At 37.3% G+C, this 20,235-nt stretch overlaps 1 protein-coding gene across 16 annotated transcripts in view; it reads right to left on the bottom strand.

The window, feature by feature from the left end:
- Positions 1–20,235, bottom strand: part of DLG2 (discs large MAGUK scaffold protein 2) — a 2,066,111-nt gene that overhangs the window by 829,222 nt on the left and 1,216,654 nt on the right. For 5 of the 16 annotated variants that reach the window (XM_082410133.1, XM_082410135.1, XM_082410138.1 and 2 more), the window contains exon 1: positions 1,462–5,882. The exons of the other annotated variants lie outside the window; for them this stretch is intronic. In XM_082410133.1, the coding sequence (XP_082266259.1) occupies positions 1,462–1,770 (309 nt within the window). In that variant the 5' untranslated portion in view covers positions 1,771–5,882. Of the gene's footprint in view, positions 1–1,461; positions 5,883–20,235 lie in introns of those variants that run through there. 16 annotated transcript variants of the gene reach the window in all.

Here is a 20,235-nt window from a genome sequence, read left to right as displayed (position 1 = left end):
AGATAAAAAGAATTGTAAAAATAAAGCATGTTTGCGTATTCTACTCTGTGCAAAATCCATAAGCTAGATGTGTTTGCCTTCTCTGCCTATGTAAGCCTTGAGAATTTAACATAATCAATAAAGAGATATAGGCTAAAGACATTTAAACACATGTGTTTGTTAAAGAATAGGGACTTCATAATTGTTGACTGTTTATTCAGTTTGGAATTCATGTTAACTTTAAAAAATAACTGAGTTTCCAAACATCAGGCTCCACTTCAAGGTGAACTAGTTTAATTCTAAAATGACAATATAGTCTTGATTTAAATCAAGATGCTGAAATGCATGATATTCATGCCTCAAAAGCCATATATAAGGTTATGTATATGTAGCATTAAGATCTAGTGATATATACTTACAAGTACTTAAAAAAAAAAAAACTAATAGTAAAATTGGAATGTTCTCTCCACCTCTCAGATCATAACATTTTACTCATGATCAATACCCACTTCTTAATTATGCTAAAATCATATTAAAATCAAGAGAGGATTTTTTTCTGCAAACACAGATTTTTCTCTTTTTAGTGAATTTTTATGAACGGAGTTCTATATTTATGACAATGATTACAGGTGCCTTTTATTTATATTTTATAGCATTTACAGGAAGTTGTTTTCCCTCTTCTGGATGGAGACAGGAAAAAATGAGCCAATTTCGTTTCTGGTACAATGCTAGTAGTTTGGGGCAAGAATAAGCTGGGAATCAAATTAAGGGACTCTGCACATCTGCTTCAGAAATATGTTACAGGGGAATACGAGTTATACTTTTTAATATAAATAACCTTATTGCTTCTATGAATAAATGAAAGGTTTCATTATTTTATTCTGAGTGTAATTGTCCTCTAGCTTGCTTCCAATTGTATTCCTTTTGTTTATAAAATGAATTATTTAGTACAAACACATTTTCTTCTCCATCACTGAAAAGGTATACGGCATTATAAGAGTAAAATTAGAATAGGATACTTTACATCGCTGCTTTCCATAGCTGAAGAAATAAATGTTTTTTTTTATCTTTAAAGAGATGGAAAGTATCTGATGAAAGTTCATTTTCTCTTTCTTCCTTAAAAACAAGACAAAACTCTAGGCTAGGCAGAATAGAAAAAGTTAACAATGATTAGAAGTAAAAGTGCTGCTAAAGTCTATGATACAGAATAGTAAAATCATCTGAGGACGAGAGAAGTTGAATTTGGGGAAAAGTCACTGAAAGAAACTGAGCACAGCATCCCTTGACTTTCACAGGCCACACAGAGGTGTGAGGCCACAAACACCTGTGAAAATTACAGGATTTCCTGGCCTACCATTTACCAAACAGGCGTACCCGGTCAGCAAGGAGGGTTCAGCAAAGTTTCCAAACCATACCAGCCTTCCCCAGCGTGCTCTCAGTTTCTTCCAATACTCACGGGAAAGTCACAAGGAAAAGGCTCACCTGTGCTGGGCTGAACCAGCCATGTGGGCAGGCACAATGCTCCCCACAAGTCCCCTTGCCCTTGGTGCTCGTCTTGTGGGAGCTTTTCCGCACACTGTCCCACAGGGTGACCAGCTTGGTCCTGTTTGAAGCTGGGCCCCCAGGTCCCGAGGAGGGCATAGTCTGAGAACTGTACCCGAGCCCCTGAGGACCCCTCGGCCAGCCACAAGCGCAGTGGGCATCCCTGATCAGTGTGGGTACGTTCCCGCCGGCATCCGTCCCATCGGACCCCCGGCTGCAGCTGTGTTGCTTGGTGAGGTATGCATTCATACTGCACTGATGCCCACTCTTGCCTTTGGTCAGCTCTGCACAGGAATGTCTCCTCCCTCACACCCCTTTCTTCCAGGCAGTTGTAAAAGTCTTTTTTTTTTTTTTTTTTTTTTTCCTCTCTCGTGGTTCCCTCAGTATCTTTGACAGCTGCTCTAGCAGTGCATCGTGGGAGCAGCTCCGCACAGCATTATCTGCGGGCTGGTAGCTCTTTGTCAATAGATGACTCAACTCACAGAGCAACTTGACAGTATCCCTGCTCTAGGCAGAAGCAATCAATGCTCCACACAGCTGGGCTACAAGACTGTACACTGTTAACAAACCCTTTTTGGATGGAGCCCCACGGTAAAGCATGCTCTTCGCAATTTGGCGTTCTGGCTTTTCCCTCTCGAGCTGATCCCCACGCAAAATACAGACCTCAGGAAAGAGAGCTTCTTATCAGACTAGCAGGACCCTTCTTTCCAGAAAGAATATATCTAGGCTGAAACAATATAGCGTAAGCAATGCAAAATGATGGGGAAGTTAACCTGTGAAAGAATTTCCAACATTTACAGGAATCACTTATTTAGAGAGAGGTTTGCCAAGACACAGACCAAATCATGAGGTAACTAAATAAGAGCATCAGCATTAACTCTAAAGAACATTGATTCACTCAGAAAAATCACTTAGATCACAGCCTTATACCAGAGTGCTTTAAAATTTGGAAGTTTGTTTTAGAACATGATTATATATTATAGTCCAGACATATATTATTTATGCTATGAACAATTATTAATTCTTTCTGATTCAAAAATAAAGCAATTTCCAAAGTTCCAAACTGATGGGTTGGCTTATTTTAACACAGTGTTTTTCCTTACCCCAAATTATTCTGAGGATTTCCTTTCAAATACTTTACCACAACAAATACATTCACCACAGAGAGAGTCTGCATTTTAAAGTGAAAGACATCTAATTCTGCCATCCAGTATTTTGGTTTCCAAAGACAGAATTTTCAAATTCTTTCACTAAAAAACGAGTGAAATCTATCCAATTTAAAGCAATTGCCTTCCAAAGAGGACATGATTGTTTTAAATTTTAAATTTTAGTATGTTTGCAGAAGCCATGCACAGTGTTTTCAGGAAAGGGAAAGGCTAATTACTACAGCACTTAGAATTTTTATTCTGTTTGAAACTTTCCATATCTATTGCCAAAATGCCTATCCCTATCACATATCCCTAAGGAAATAATTTTGGTTTGATTGGGAAGCAAACTGCCATCTATGCAGCACCAAACAAGTGTGATATAATCCCATGATATAGTTATTCTATTTATAGACCATCAGGTGCCATCAGACCCACTTTCGCAGTGGACTAACCAGGTGCTGGGGCAGTGTAGACCTCATTTCTATCTGAGTTGACAAGGTTCTTGTTTCAAAAGCCATGATTACAACATATTCTACATTTCAACACTAGGACTCCCTGGATAAATCACTGTTATATATAAAAGTCCTGAAAGGGAGGAGCAGGATTTTCTCTTTTCGTGTATCTGCATGAAAGAGACCTTTCCCAAATTCTGTGCAAGGGGTTGATATAAGTACCTTGCCTGGCACAGTAAGCATTCAAAACACCTTTGCTAAATAATAATGACCCATATGTGTCAGTTCAAAGTGCAGGCGTGGGTCTGTTATTGACTATTTTTTCCCAAGCTCCTAGCCCACTGCCTGCGCAGCACATCATAGCAGGCTTATGAAAAATACATTTTTGGCTGGATGAATAGATGCTTGGGTGGATGTCTAATAGAAGGAAAGAGTAGAAGAATGACGGAGTTGACTAACACTTTTTGAAAATAATATTTGATTCAGCAGTGCTCCAGAAACAAACTATTTTTTAAGGTTGGCTTTAGTGTTGATTTTGAGATATTAAGGAAATTTGCCACAAAAACGTGAAGACTTGAACTGTTGGGTAGATATAACAATGGCATTAATGGTATTTCTTTCTGAAAGAGAACAAGGAATCACTATCAATACCTACAAACATAAAATTGAGGCAAATAGATCATCATGTGATACGCAGTGAGAAAAGGAGCAGAAAATTATCTCCCTTTCTTTTTCTCTTCTTCTTCCTCTTTCTTCCTCCCTCCCTCCCCCGCTCCTCATTTTTTTATGCTGAATCAAGGGATAATGGCTGAATGACCTTCTGGGTCAAATAAAGCCCTAGAGAACTTCATATTTATCTGGTGTCACCATGATGCATGGCTGTACAGTAGGACTTGATGTGAGATGGCAATCCATCACCCTCCAAATGAGAATGTAAGGAAGTGATAAGTTTGGCTCTATCCAATCTTATCTAACCATAGATGCTTCTCCAGTTTTTCAGGCAGATTTCATTGCTCAGAGGCCCATTGACTCTTCAGGGAATACATGCCCTGTTCTCATCCATTTGCCTCTCAAGTATGAGAATCAATCTGTGCAGGAGTCAATGTGAATTTGTTATAATTTTGTAATGGTGTGTGCAGCTTGCAGCAAGGCAGAAAATTTCCTGGCTGGGCACTACTCAAAGATATTATAAATCTTCATAGGGACCTAAATCTGTTATGAATGAGTTCTTTGGAATCAGCTATTTCTTCCCATCACAAAGACAAGAGAATTGCTGTTTTAATAACCTTTGCATGTCATTTCTATATAGAGAAATAAATATTACATATTGCCTAACTAATGTGACTTTCCTCCGAAGATCTTAAAGACCACAGCAAACTTTCATTAAACGTACTTCAAAACTATTGAAATTGTACTTTCCCTTTAATACGTATAAAATAATTCTAGCCTCCTCTCTCCCCCTGCCCCCCAGTTATTTTTTTCTTTTCAAAAATGACGTTTGGCTTTCCAAGTGTGTGGACAGACCACTTAAAACAGATAAATATGTCCTGCTAGCCCACTGTACTATGAAACAGACCTACTAATTAAAGATAATTCAATTTGATCAACTGTAATTGGTCAATTGTAATGACCATAGGATGACATGAAAGTCTGGCAAAACGAGAATTACTGGTGCACAAGTCCACATCTTACTTATCATTGTGATTTAACATGGGCATATGGTGCACAGAGCAATGCCTAGATGAGATACATCTTATTGACCTCTCTTTGACCTGGTAGTGCCTCCATAGAACAACCACTAGAAGGTTTTTGTTTATTTTATTTTATTTAAAATTTGTTTTTACTGAATGAAAGTTTCTTTAAATTCTATAGTGCTTTTTACCATTTTCAAAAGTTTCACACACATGATTTCATATAATCCCATTTTAAAGCAAGGGCTTAAAACTAAAATCCTGGCTTGATTTGTTTAATAAAAAATAAATAGAAAAGATGAATTGCTAAATAAATTGTACTGCACTAAAACACTATGCAGATTCTTTCCCAGATAAAATTTCCTTCAGGCGCTCTATGCATATGAGAAATGAAAATATTAATTACGAAAGAAGAGCTAAGTGCTTGCTAAAGGATGGCTGGGTAGCAGAAAAGCCCTTTAGCAGCCACAAGTAATGTGTTAGATAATCAAAAAATGGTATAAAGTATTAGACACAATTTCTCTTGATTTGAAAAGTATGTACAGTGAATTCCTGTGACCGCAAAGACTAGAGATGTTACAAATGCTAACAAATTAATATTCTTCTACATCTAAAACCTTCAGCCTAGGCAATCTCCAGAACTAAGCACAATTACCTTCTAAAATAAGAGAGAACCCAGAATAGTTAAGGTCATTTAGGTTCTAAAATTATTTCCAAAATACTTATACCAGTTTAATCATAAATCTTATGAGGCAAAAGTAAGCATGAATTAACAGTGTGCAAGGACACATCCTTATTGCTACAGAGATTTAACTTGGACAGAGGATTTAATAGGGAGTAGAAAAAAAATTTTAAAGGTCCCAAATTCTCACTAATATACTTGGATTTGGGTGGATGCTGGTGGGGAGGGGATTAATCTGAATTGAAAAGGACAAATCGTCAAATGGTTTTCAGGAAATGCATATTTATTCTATTCTAACCAACTCTGTAACACTATTAGAGAAATAAGAGCACAGGTTATATGACATTACTTAGAGAATCTGAAAGGAATATTGATAAAAGATAATAATATTTTAACAATTTAACCTAAATGATGAACCACAGTATTACAAGAAAGTTGTTCTCAGCCTTCCAGATTAAAGTAACGTCACGCCTCCTGTGACTCTTTCCAGATCCACCTGGCATATTCAGTTATACTCTACAGTATTTGTCTGTGTAAGTGTCTTCTACTTTTGTCTATTCCTCTCAATCACCATGATGACCATCCTAGTCTAAGCTACCATTCACTTCTCCGTAAAACTTGTGAAACAGCTTCGTAACTGGCCTCTGGCACCACCTTTACTCCAATTCATGCTCATGTAGTGGCCAGAGTGACTTCTTCCAAGGTGAGAATCTGATTAGGTTCTACCCTGCTTGATAACTGTCAATAAAGTCTCGTTTTCTGGGAATCTTTATCCCCACAGAGAATACAATCTTTAAAGTGGCTTGCACGGTCCTTAATCCTGCCCTGTGTGACCCAGCCTCTCCTGCTTTCCCCAGTCTCACCCATCCCTCACTCCCTTGCTTAACCCTCCAACTACCGTGTTCTCTTCCCCTCTTCACACCTCCACATAATTCATTCCTACTCACCCTTCTGTAGGGTGCATCAAGATACAACCTCCCAAAAGTTATCTCAAGGAAACACACAATACAATCTAAAAAGAGTGGGCTCATTATGAAATACAGCTCCAAAACAAGTCTACCAGAGCTTACTTCCTACCAGATTGCCATCTCAAAGCCCCTTCTATTCAGAAATTCTGGAGTCCTCCTTGCATTCCAGAGCTCAACTCAAATGTCACCTTTTAAGAGAGCATTCCCTGGACACTGCCCCACCCCCTTCCAGAACAGATTAAGTCATCCCCCCATTAAACATTCATTTAGCACCTGTGCTCCTCTATTATGATACTTACGACAACTGCAATTAAAACAAGAATTACACTATTACTTGTTTTGTGCCATTCTCCTCAAACAGAATGTAAGTAACAGCCATTAGGGAAGGGAGACGGCTCTTTTTTTGCATTTGCATCCTCTGAACCAAGCACAAAAGGCGTTTAGTGTTTATTAAAATAAATTAAGCAAGAAAGAAGATAAAATTGTTCTTCAGTGGTTATTCCAACATAGGTATCTGGGTCTATGTTCTACATCTTAGTGTAAAATGAACAAATAAGCATTTTGAATTTAAACACAAAATAGCAATGTGTTCTTAAGGTCATTCATTATGTAAAACATTTCAGTGGCTGAGTGGTGTAAGTGTACAAATTTATCTTTTTGAAGAAATTTGCTAGTGGTCTTATAATACTAAAACATAGAAATGGCTTCTGTTTATTTTAGCCAGATCTTCATTCATAAAAGCTGCTCTTCCTGACAGCTGTGTTTTTCTCTCAAGTGTTTTCAGTCTGTTCTCCCTTTATAGCTAGATGGTACAAAACGGGGAGTGGTTCCCCGAGTCAGAAGCTAGTCAGTGGTAAAGCAGGGAGAGAATCCCAAACTCCAGCCACCAAAGTCACGTTCCTCTTAAAATGATATAGTCCAAAAGGTGTACTGATTTCACAGTATATTACAAGTATGTATTAGGGAGCAGAAAGGCACGATGACATCTCCTCTTCCTCTCCACCAAGTTAGAAAGTTAAAAAATTAAACAGCATTATTATCCATAATAGTCATCCCCTTTAGTTCCTTTTAAAAAGTTGTGGTTAAAAAATACGTAATATTAGATCTACCCTCCAAACGAATGTTTGAGTGGACAGTACAATATTGTTAACTATAAAGCACAATGTTGCATAGCAGATCTCTAGAACTGTTCCATCTTGCATGACTAAAATTCTATTCCCATTGCACAGTGACTCTTCATTTCCCTCCTCCCAGCCCCTGCCAACCACCACTCTACTTCCTGCTTTTATGAATTTCACTACTTTTGCATACCTCATATAGTATAAATGGAATCATGAAGTATTTGTCTTTCTGTGACTGGCTTATTTCATTTCATATAATGTCCTCAAGGTTCATCCATATTATAGCACATGACTGGATTTCCTCTTTCTATGGCTGAGTAATATTCCACTGTATGTATATACCACATTTTCTTTATCTATTAATCCGTCAGTGGAGAATTAGGCTGCTTCCACCTCCTGGCTAATGTGAATAATGCCTCAGTGAACACAGGAGTGCAAATATCTCTTTAAGATCCCAATTTCAATTCATCCGGATAGATACCCAGAAGTAGGGTTGCTGGATCATACGGTACTTTTATTTTTAATTTTTTGAGGAACCTCCATACTGTTTTCCTCAGCAGCTGAGCCATTTTACATTCCCACTTACCACCAACAGTGCACAGGGTTCCAATTTTCTCCACATTCTCACTAATACATTTTCTAGGTTTTGTTGTTGTTGTTGTCATTGCTTTTGATATTGGTCATACTAACAGATGTGAGCTTTGTCTTCCTTTCTCAAAATTGTTTTATCTATCCAGAGTCTTTTGTGTTTCCACAAGAATTTTAGGATTTTTTTTTTTTATTTCTGAAAGAATGCCATTGAGACATTTGCAGGGATCACACTGAATCTGTAGATTGCTTTGAGTAGTATATTTTAAAATGTTGACTTCCAATCTTTGAACATTTGTGTCTTTTTTTCATGTCTTTCATCAATGTTTTGTAGTTTACAGTGTACAGGTCTTTCACTCCCTTGGTTAAGTTTATTCCTATTTTATTCTTTTTGTTGTTATTGTAAACAAGTTTGTTTTCTTAATTATCTATTGAAATTGTTCATTGTTAGTATGTAGAAGGAAACTAATTTTTGTATATTGATTTTGCATACTGAAACTTTGCTGAATTCATTTATTAGTTCTAACAGTATTTTTTTTGTGTGCATGTATGTGTGGAATCTTTAGGGCTTTTTAAACATGAAATAATGTTTTCTGTGAACAGAGATAATTTTACTTCTCCCTTTCTGATTTGTAAGACGTTTATTTGTTCTCCTTGCCTAATTGCTCTGGTGAGAACTTGCGATACAACATTGAATAGAAATGGTGACAGTGGGCATCTTTATCTTGGTCCTGATCCTAGAGAAAAGCTTTCAGTTTTTCACCATTGAGTATGATGTTAGCTATAGGCCTTTCATCTATGGCCTTTATTAGGTTAAAGTCATTTCCCTCTATTCCTAGTTTATTGAGTATTTTTATCATGAAAGAATGTTGAGATTTGTCAGTGTGTCTCTGCATCTGTTGAGATGATCACTGATGTTTATCCTTTGTTCTGCTAATGTGATCACATTGATTGTTTTTCATATGTTGAACCATCTTTGCATCCCAAGGATAAATCACACTTGGTCATGGTGTGTGACCTTTTTAATGTGTTGTTGAATTCAGTTTGCTATTTTGTGAAGGATTTTGCATTCATTCATTAGGAATATTGGCCTGAAGTTTTTTTGTTGTGTCTTTTTCTGGCTTTGGTATCATATTAATGTGGGCTCATGAGAAATATTTCTGAATTTTCAATTTTTTGGAAGAGTTTGAGAAGGATTGACATTTTTTCCTGTTAAATGTTTGGTAGATTTCACCGGTGAAGCCATCTGGGCCTGAGCTTTTTCATTTTGGAAGGTTTTTGATTATTGATTTAATCTCCTTACTATTTATAGGTCTGTTCAGATTTTTTATTTCTTCATGATACAGTCTTTGTAGGTCGTATGTTTCTAAGAATTTACCCATTTCTTCTAAGTTATCCAACTTGTTGGTATATAATTGTTCATAGTAGTCCCAATCCTTTTAATTTCAGTGGCATCAAATGTAACTCTCCTCTTTCATTCTTTATTTTATTCATTTGAGTCTTTTCTTTTTTCCTTAGTTAATGTAGCTAAAGGTTTGTCAATTTTGTCTATCTTTTTAAAAATAGCTCTTAATTTTGTTGGTTTTTTCTTTTGTTTCTCTATTCTCTACTTCATTTACTTCTGTCCTAATCTGAACCATTTTCTTCCTTCTGCTAACTTTGGATTTAGTTTGTTCTTCTTTTTCTAGTTCCTTGAGGTGTAAAGTTAGGTTGTTTATTTCAGACCTTTTCTCTTATTTAAATATAGTCATTTATCACTATAAACTACCCTCTTAGTACCGCATTTGCCTCATTCCACAAGTTTTGGTATGTTGTGTTTTGTTTTTGTTTCTCAAGATATTTTTAAATTTCTCATTTGCTTTGTTCTTTGACCCACTGATTGTTCAAGAATGTGTTGTTTAAGTTCCAAATATTTGTGAATTTTCTAGTTTTCCTTCTGTCACTGATTTTTAGTTTCATTCCATGTGGGTGGAAATATACTTGGTATGATTTCCGTCTTCTTAAAACTGCTAAGCCTTATTTTGTAACCTAACATGTGATCTATCCTGTAGAATGTTCCTTGAACACTTGAGAAGAATGTGTATCCTGCTGCTATCGGGTGGAATGCTCTGTATATGTTTGTTAGGTTCTTTTGAACTGTAGTATTGTTTGACTCCTCTGTTTCCTTATTGATCTTCTGTCTGGGTGTTCTATCTGTTGTTGAAAGTGGGATTTTGAAATCCTCTAGTATTGTGTTGCTGTTCATTTCTCCCTTCAGTTCTGTCAATGTTTGCTTCATATGCAGACTATCTCTGACTTGCAATGGTTCAATTTATAATTTTTCTACTTTACTATGATGTGAAAGTGATACATATTAGTAGGAATTGTACTTCAAATTTTGATTTTTGATCTTTTCACAGGCTAGTGATATGCAGTATGATACTCAGCAACAGGAGCAATCCACAGCTCCCAGTCAGTCATGTGATCACAAGGGTAAATAACTAATACACTTACAAACATTCTGTACCCATACAACCATTCTGTTTTTCACGTTCAGTACAGTATTCAATAAATCACATGAGATATTCAACACTGTGTTATAAAATAGGCTTTGTGTTAGATGATTTTGTCCAACTGTAGGCTAATGTAAATGTTCTCAGCATGTTTAAGGTAGGCTAGGCTAAGCCATGATGTTTGGTAGGTCAGGTATATTAAATGCATTTTTGGCTGATGACATTTTCAATATATTTTAATTCCACTGTAAGTCAAGGAAGATTTGTATTTGGATGCTCTGATGTTGCATATATATTTATAACTGTTATATCTTCTTGGTGAATTGACCCTTTTATGATTATATAATGTCTCTCTTGACAGTTCCTGACTTAGTCTATTTTGTCTGATATAAGTATGGTTAGCCCTGCTTGCTTTTGGTTACCATTTGCCTGGAATATCTTTTTCCATCCTTTTACTTTCAGCCCATATGTATCCTTAAATCTAAAGTGCCTCTCTTATAGACACTGCCTAGTTTAATCTTTTTTTTTTTTTTTCAGCCACTCTATGTCTTTGGACTGTGAAGTTTAACCCATTTACATTTAAAGTAATTATTGATAGGGAAGGACTAACTATTGTCATTTTGTTAATTGTTTTCTGTCTGTCTTGTAGCTTTCTTGTACCTCTTTTCTACTCTTGCTATCTTCCTTTGTGTTTCATTGACTTTTTTTTCTTTTTGTAGTGACATGATTTGATTCCTTTCTCATTTTCTTTTGTGTATCTTCTATAGGTATTTTCTCTGTGGTTACCACGTGGCTTACATGAAATATCTTACAGTTATAACAATCTATTTTAACCTGATAAGCTGATAACAATTTAACTTCAAGTGTATATAAATACTCTACATTTTTACTTCTCTCCCACACTTTGTCATCAATGTCGCAAATTACATCTTTCTGTAGTGTGTATCCATTAACATAGTTTTGTACTCATAGTTATTTTTTATACTCTTGTCTTTACCTTCTTTAGTTCTTAATACAGTAACTACAGCACTTATCACTGAGCTTATTGCATATAAGACAACAATGTGCTCTTGCCCAAGCCTTAATAAACTTGAAAGTCAATTTAAATAAAGTATATTGATTTAAATGGGTGGGGGGAACTCTTGGCTTTTGATCAGACTCTTGGGAGTCTAACATGTGGAACATTCTGAGTGTGTTATTTCCAAGTGCTGGTCTCATTCTTCCAATGCTAGATGCTCTACTGACTCTTTCCTGGTTTCTAGGAGCAGGCAAAGTAGTGTGGGGTTCCTAGGCAGGGCACAGGCATGTGCCATCCCCTGTGCTGAGTTTCATGAGAGAGGAAATGTATGAAAAATAAAATGTGCAAAACTAATATTATGGTATTGCCTCATGACTGAAAAAAAGAGAGAGAGAGGAAGGGGAGGAAGAAGGAAGGGAGGAAGGAAGTGAGGAAGAAAGGAAGAGAGGAAGGAAAGAAGGAAGGGCAAAAAGAAGAAAGCAAAGGAGGGAGGAAACAGTCACAAACTGAGGAAATAAATCTCAGAAAAGATAAAACACAAGAGTCAGGTTGAATAATGCCATGCACAGAATCAAACTGGAACAAATATAAAATGGACCTTCCTCTGACTGTGGGACAGTCTGACACATACCACTGAGATCCCCCTGAAGCAATCTACCTGGAGTTTGGGGGCTGTGACTCTCAGGATTTGAGAAAGAACCATAAACTGGAATCAGCCTTTCTTTGGTCTAAGTTTTACATGCTCTTATTTTTCTGATGAATGATTTGTAATAAATATTTTCTAAATTTATCAAAAGGTTAAAAAAAAAAAACTTCTCAGTTAAAAATAAACCATATTCTGACTTGTCAGAGGTAATTTATCTGTGGATTGGCCTAAAGGCAGGGGTATGGATTAATAGAAATGACAGGCCCTCTTCCAGCTCAATGATCTCCTCTCCTTAGAGACTTGACATTTCAGTAAAGTTTTACCTAATTGGCTTTGCTTTGGCCTGTACATTTCAAATTCACATTTAATTAATCATTCCCTCCTCTGTGATTCCACATTATTTTGCTCTTGTGCCTTTTCACTTTGTTCAATAAATATTTATTGAGTTCCTATGCTGTACCAGGAACTATGCTAGGGATAAATTAGCGAACTATAGCTAACAATTTAACAGGGCAGAACTCCTTGAATAAACAAATGTGCTGAGTGATGAAAGGGAGACATACAGTGACAGCATGTGGGATCTTCCCTGCTATTGAAGTCATTCCATTATGGTGAGTTTTATAATTATATGTGGGCATGTTTGCCTTTCCTACTAGATTATAAGCTTCTCAAGAGCAAGGGCCATCTTTTATTTGTAAACTCACACCCTCCTTGTCATTGCCTCACAATATATTTATTATTGCTCAGTAAATATTTGTTGAATTAAACTTGGAAAATATGGGACTTGGGTTTAGGAAATGTGCTCTAGTTCCAGCTCTGCCACTAACTAGCTATCTCACCTTGGGCAATTTATTGAAACTTGTTAAGTTTTAATGACCCCATTTGTGAAATTAAGGGGGTGGACTAAAGTGTCTATGCGTCCATATTTAGTGGTTGCTGAAAGACAAGCAGAGCTGGCGAGTGATGACCTGTCAACAACTCTAGGTTTAATCATAATGCCTCCCAATTGACTATAGAAATACAGATTTAATATATTATTATTGTAAACATGTAGGTTTATTATTATTTTTAACACATAGCAAGATGATTAAAGGGTATGGCATGGTGAATTTTTTGGCTTATTTTCTCAATTTCACTCTTTCAATAAGATTTTGCCAAATAGGGAGATGGTATGATATAGTGGCTAGAAGCATGGCCTCTGAAGTCACAGCTGAGCACATTTTCATTGCTGCATAAATATCTGAAGTCTGCTGGAACTTCCTCCTGATTTTAAACATTTTTTCTATATTTTTACATAATGTGATAAAGTTTTGTACAACATTTATGTACTTCTTTTCTCTCATTCATAGTAGACAAAGCATGAGTTCTAGAATCAGACTTCTGAGTAAACGTCCCAACTCTGATCATCATTAGCTTAGGACTTGAGCAAGTTACTTAACCTCTCTGTGCCCCAGTTTCCTCATCTAAAGAATAAGATTGATAATATCAATAGTTCCTATCTCATAGGATTGATGTGAGAATAAGATGGATTAATTTCTGTAAAGTACTTAGTACAGTGCCTGGCACATGATAATATACAACAAGCTTTATCTATCCTCCTCCTCCTCCTCATCATTATCCTTGCCCCCCTCCCTACTCCAATTATAATAAGTAGCAGATACTGACATTTAAAAATTCTGCAGTGCCTATATAGAGACACTCAAAAAAAGTCAACTGATTTCAACTGAATGTCAGGATCCCGTATTGGTCCTAAACTTCTTTCCAGCTCCTATTTTTGGCCAGGGCATTCTGCCCTTGGGCCAGGTGCTAAATAACATCACGAATAACAACAACATATCTACCATTTATTGAGTACTTACCATGTGTCCCAAGCATAAGTATTTCATTTGACCCTAACAATTGTATATGGTAAACACTGAGATGCCAATTTAAATACAGAAATCGGCTTAGACAGATTCTATAATGTTCCCATGGTCACAGTATTAGTAAAGAATGGAACCAGGAATAAAATCAAGATTCACACAACACTGGAGCCTGTGAATAAAAAAATTGTGCAAAATAGCATCTCATTTTTCTGTTGGACTTCGGTTTCCAGAAGTACCATTATATCCTTTATTTCTCTTAATTTTCAAAATAGCTCCATATGGTAGGCAGGGCAGGAGAAAAACAGAAGTTCATTGCTGTGAAATAGTGTGTCAAGGGTCAGACAGCTGTTAAGCGATATTGTTGGAACCACAATTCAAAACTCAGTGTTCAGTCCAAAATCTGTCCACTATTCCATCCTCTTTTCCCACACAACACTTGCTTTTTAGGGGTATACACATAGCATCTTGTCACTCCCTTTGGCATCAAAAATTGGGTAAAAGATAAGGAACATTTCGTGAACCTAGAATTTAAGGTTTTAAGTTTGGTGTTAGCATAAAATGTGCGTCTGCCTTTTCGGTTCCTATTTATAATCCTAAGGAAAGGATTCATCAGGATTTTGAGAGATCTGAAGAATGGCTGAAATGAAAATAAAGTTTTTGTCTTAATTACATTTTCTCATACAAGTCCAGGAGCGTCTGCGGTTTCTTGCAGCCATGAGAAAGAGGCTTGAGTTTATGTAAACCCCCTGTCTTTCTGGCTGTAGAACAGCTTTAATCATAGCAGCTGCAGCTACCATTTATTGATCATCTGCTCTGAATGTGCCAAGAAATATACAGAACTAGAGCTAATTCTTTCAACAGCCCTGAGAGGCAAATATTATTCCCTTTAATAGATGAAAAAATTGAGGTTTAGAGAAGATAAGTAATTGCTCAAGGTCATACAGCTATTAAATAGTAAAGTCATGATTCAAACCCAAGTTAGTGTGATTGCAAATCTTGATGCTTTCTGTTCCACCATGTTGCTTTTCTCCAAAAACAACAAACAAAAACAAACAAAAAAGGTGAATAAAAGTGATATGAGTCTTCTACCTTACTTTGGCTAATATAAGTACTTTAAAGGTTAAACTCTGAGTCAAGCTGTGGGGGGCTTTGGGAAAACAATGCAAACTCTGATTATATAAAACCCATGTTGGTGAGAAGTCCAAGCAGAAATGAGTGATCAGCTTCTTTGAGGTGGAGTTCTTTGACACCTGACAGTGAGTATTCATTTAGGCCTGCTGGGCTAAATGAAATGTAGTATTGTACACTTGGTGACAAAGTGCCCACTGTGAGACCTTTTGAGCAAATCTTTATTCTAGATCTCACTCATGAGCCAACAAAGGAAACACAATACGCAAAGTATTTGTGGATTGGGTTCTGCAGAATTGGTGTTGGGCTTAAGACACCCCACTTGGAGCCCAGGCACCAACACTGAAAATACATGTGGGAGGATTCATCCGGTACAAATTTATTACCATGCAGTTAACGATAAAATATTTTCTTTTCTGCAGAAAGGTCACTGATTTCATTCTTAGAATATGTTCTTTTGGTGTAATTTGTGCAGCAAAGATTGTATATCACTTTCTTTTCAATTTCCTAAATAATCATGTTTCTAAAGAAAAATATAAAACCAATTATCTGATATTTCTCCTTCCATATTTTTACAATTCCCCATTGAAGACAACAATATTGCTTGCCCTCCTTTAAGTAGGTAATGTGTAATCTGTCTGGAGGGCAATAGGGAACTTATTGCCTGTATCCAATCTGCTAGGTGGCCTTTTTCAACTAGGCAGGCAGCACATCAGAAAGATCACCTCATTCCACCTGGACCAAATTACTAGTCAACCTAAGTAGGACCTTCATATGAATGGTCATCTCCTCTCCACTGATATGGTTACTGTGCCATGGTGGGAAGGCCCCCTTTTAGCTCCAGAAAGCACAAGACTATTCAGGATAGAAATCAATCTCATTCAAGGTAGAAAAGAAAATGAATTAAAAGCAGTAAAGTAAATCGTTCCAGGTTGGAGGATCCAACAGGAAGTCTCGATTATAAAGTTTCAGTGCAGGCTCTTGATGAGACCCAGTAGTATCCAGGTGAGTGGCTAAGTAGGGGTTTTGCACACTTGAACATCATTTACATGTGCCATTTGCATCCTTGCCCACTTTTCAGATATCCCCATGACTTTTCCTATCCACTGTCTTTTGGCTATTCACATCAAAGCCCCTGTTTCTTTACAAAGAATTCTACAAGGATAAATGGGAAGGACTGATACTCCTCTGTTGCCTTGGTCCAAGAAAAGGTCTTCTGAAAATTGCCCAGAGGGTCTCTGGAAATTAAACTGTGCTGTTAAGCATCTGCATTCCAAATGGTTCCCCAACTAGTGAAAAATGCAACTGCTTTTGCTTTAAATTAGGCTCAGATTAAAATATGTTCTTTTATGATCTAGGGCCATGTCAACACTTGGGTTTGGTCCATGACTGACTTGGCATTCAGTTGACAGTTTCTTCTTTGTGACATTGCTGATCTTTGCGATATCCTTCCACTGGACCAGAAAGGAGCTGGCCCCCTTTCAAAGGTAATCTAAAGCAATCACTTCTGTTTCCTAGTAACTTTGGCAGTTAATGTGTACAATTCAGTTACAGGAAAGTAAAAGGCTATTTACAGTTTTTTCTTAAAGCCAAGCTCTTTGAGAATGAAGAAAGCCACATGCGAACAGCATTCACAATAAAATAAATCTGTCTCTAAACAAAAAAGGATGATAGTAATGATACCACCGTTATCTTAACGTTAAAATCCATAATACTTAATTTTACATTTCAGTTCTCTGAAAGTCAGTTCTGTGAGCCTTTAGATCTCTAATCCCCATAATAATCACACACACTGGGAATTACCTTAGTCTAAGCATATAAGGTCTTAGACAAATAATTTAAAGCTTATAAGTACCTGAGGATGTCACTGTCACAAATACAATGACACTCTTAAGAAGATTGGTAGGGTTCAGAGAAAATAAGCTGAGTTGTGTGAGTGTGAGTATGTTGGAGGTGAGGATGGGGGCCGGGGCGAAGAAAGAGGTGATGCCCAGAGGTATCCGCTATCACACTTTTGCATGGGATGCTTCCACATGCCCTGCAGGCTGGCATCTCCCACGATACTGAAATATTTGTTAAACACAGTTTCCCAGAGCAACACGCTCTGGGACCTTCACAAAATCAATATTTAAATTGGAAATTATTCTCAAAATCTCCTTCCTTAAGATAATGTTAATCTTATGTTTCAGTCTCCTGGAATCTCACAGAAAGTCAGGATAGAGGAAAACTTTTGCTGTCGAAATCCTGAAATGTTTGGCTTTTATGTAAACAATGCTCATATTTTTTCCAGAGATAAACCCTAGGACTTCTGGGGTCTGACCTGCATTAATGACCATACACATTATAGAAGTCTGCGGGGAATGCTTCTGTGCATTCTGCTACTTCTTCCACACAACTTAATTGCTATTCTCACTCACTAGCAGATACAGAGGTGTTAATTTACCAGAGAGAAAGGACACATGACATAGTTTTCTCAGTCTCTGTTCACTTTCAAGCCACCATTGCCTGCTGACCTTTTCAGTTCTCAAAGGCAGCAAACTATTGACATAGCTGAAACCTATTTGTCCACAAGATTAAACATCAAATACAAGAAATAATTAGGGATGGAGAATTTTGTTCATTCACTCAATAAATATTAATTGCATAACTACTATAATCCAACACTGTGCTTGACATTTAGTTTACAGCAGGGGATAAGGTAGATATTGTCCCTGCCCTCATGTTGATTTCATACTGAGGGGGGAGACCTTGAATAAATAACTAGATACATGATTGTTTAACTACAACTTTGATAATGTTGATAAAGGAGAAGTTCAGAGACTATGAGAGTATGCAAGAGAGGCCTTAGGGGCAGCTTTCCTGAGGAAATAACGTCTCAACCAAGAAAGATGGTGGATATGAGAGTAAAATCTGTTGCACTCTTGGTCAGCTTGGCAAATCAAATCAGGACGCGTTAAGTTAATTTACAATCTGAAATGAGCACAGCTCCACATGAAAAAAAAATGCATTCCAAAATGCAAATAGCTAAAATTCACAGCCCCTAAAATGTTTCCTTATTACTTAAAACTGATGCTAGCCAGAACCAAGTCATAACCTTATATTTTAAGTAAAGTCCTTTACTACCAAAAAAAAAAAAAAAAGAAAAAAGAATAAAGCAAAAAAGCAAGCAAGAAAGAGAAGAAAGGAAGGAAGGAGGAAGGAACAGAGGAAGAGAGGAAGGAAGGGGAAGGAGGAAGAAAGGGAGGGAGGAAAAGGTGGACAACAATTTTCACATGGGTTCAAAAACAGTACAAAGAAGTTAATACCACTGTTGGCCACTGCATTGGTGGCAACACGGTGCTGCTTGGATACACTAAAAAAGAACCAAAAAACAAAAAAAGCCAAAAAACTAAGACTTCTCTTATTATGATTATAAGGACATGCCCAGGTGGGAATTACTGAAATATCTGCTCAGTAAGAGGGTGGCACTACTGACAGATCTGACGAATTCTGGACCAAACATCCAAGCTAAGACACTCCTTTGAGAGCAAAATAGATATGCTGAAAATTTAGGTTTTCCAACCATTTCAAACTCTTTAAACCTGGAGTTTGTATGTCATTTCCAATTCCTTACATTGCTAATAATGTACCTTTGACTCACAGAATACTTAAAAGCTCCTGGAGGAGAGAAAAATGGGTTTGAATCTCAGCTCCACCATCTATCAGCTGTGGGACCTCAGACAAGTCACTTAACCTCTCTCTCAGCCTCGGTCCTGTCATCTGTGATGTGAAGGTGATGCTTACCTTTTAGGATTGTTGTGAGGATTAAATGAGGTAAAGCTTGTAATGCGCTGAGGGCTCTATCTGATACATTGCAAGAGCTTAAATTTTAGGGTTCTTTGTGGTGATGGTGATAATGATACGGATGAGTATGAAGAAGCCCACTGCGATGACAGGGCTTGATTCAGACGTTTAATAACTCTGGGCCCTGGAAAGATGACCAGACTCATTAATATAATTAAAAATAAATTTTAACTCTTTTAATTAATGTTACTCATATTTATGCTGCAATTAAAATAGCTTCTTTCCAGATTTTTCTGATTGAAAAATTCGGGGTGCATTTACCAATAGGGTCTTTTCTCAGTTTTTAATGCCCATGCTTTGCTAGTTCCCTAAGCACATCCTGAGTTTGCCTGTCTGGTCATTCAACATTGCACACCACGATGATTGGGAGACATTAAAAAAAGAAAATCAAAGAAGGTGATTTCCCTGATTAAATGCTACTGCAATCAGAGGATAGCTGTTATAGCCTCTTGGTGAAGAACTATTTGACTTCTTTAGCCCCATCTCTCCCTGTTCCCCAATCTCCTACTGCAAGTCCAGTGTCTTTTGTACTTGATTCAATTCAGTTCCTTCTAACCATTTTCAACCCTCACCTAACGCCATGCTTGTCATGCTAGAAAAGACTACCTACCAATGGAGTGATGAGCGACTCATAAAGTTTGCTCCCTTATGTTCACAGACAGTTTGATCTTATCAAGACCATTGAGGCCCAGGATAGTCACGTGGATCGACTTCATCTCCTGGCTTCTGATTTTTGACCCATTTTCTTGGCTCTCATCACCCCCCCTCCCTCTGGTGGGTTATCATCTCTAGTGCTAAGCCCTGAGTCAGCAACCATATTAAATGACCAGCATGGCTCACCAGGAGCCAAGTCTGGGAAGATAGCCAGTCTTCCCACCCTGGAGCAAGCCTATGGCTGTGCAGCTCTTCTGGGTTGGAGAGATGCAGAGCATGGATGACTGCAGCAAGAGGGGAGGAGGAGAACACAGACTAGATAAAATTGCTGAGTGGAGATGTAACTGAGTATATACCAACTGAATATTCCTGTCCTTATCCTCGTACCTCTCATTTCCAAAAGCATATCCCCCCCACC

This window comes from Balaenoptera physalus, assembly GCF_965194825.1.
Source record: "Balaenoptera physalus genome assembly, chromosome: 10".
Lineage (NCBI taxonomy): Eukaryota > Metazoa > Chordata > Mammalia > Artiodactyla > Balaenopteridae > Balaenoptera > Balaenoptera physalus.
This window is presented reverse-complemented; position numbering and strand designations above follow the sequence as displayed.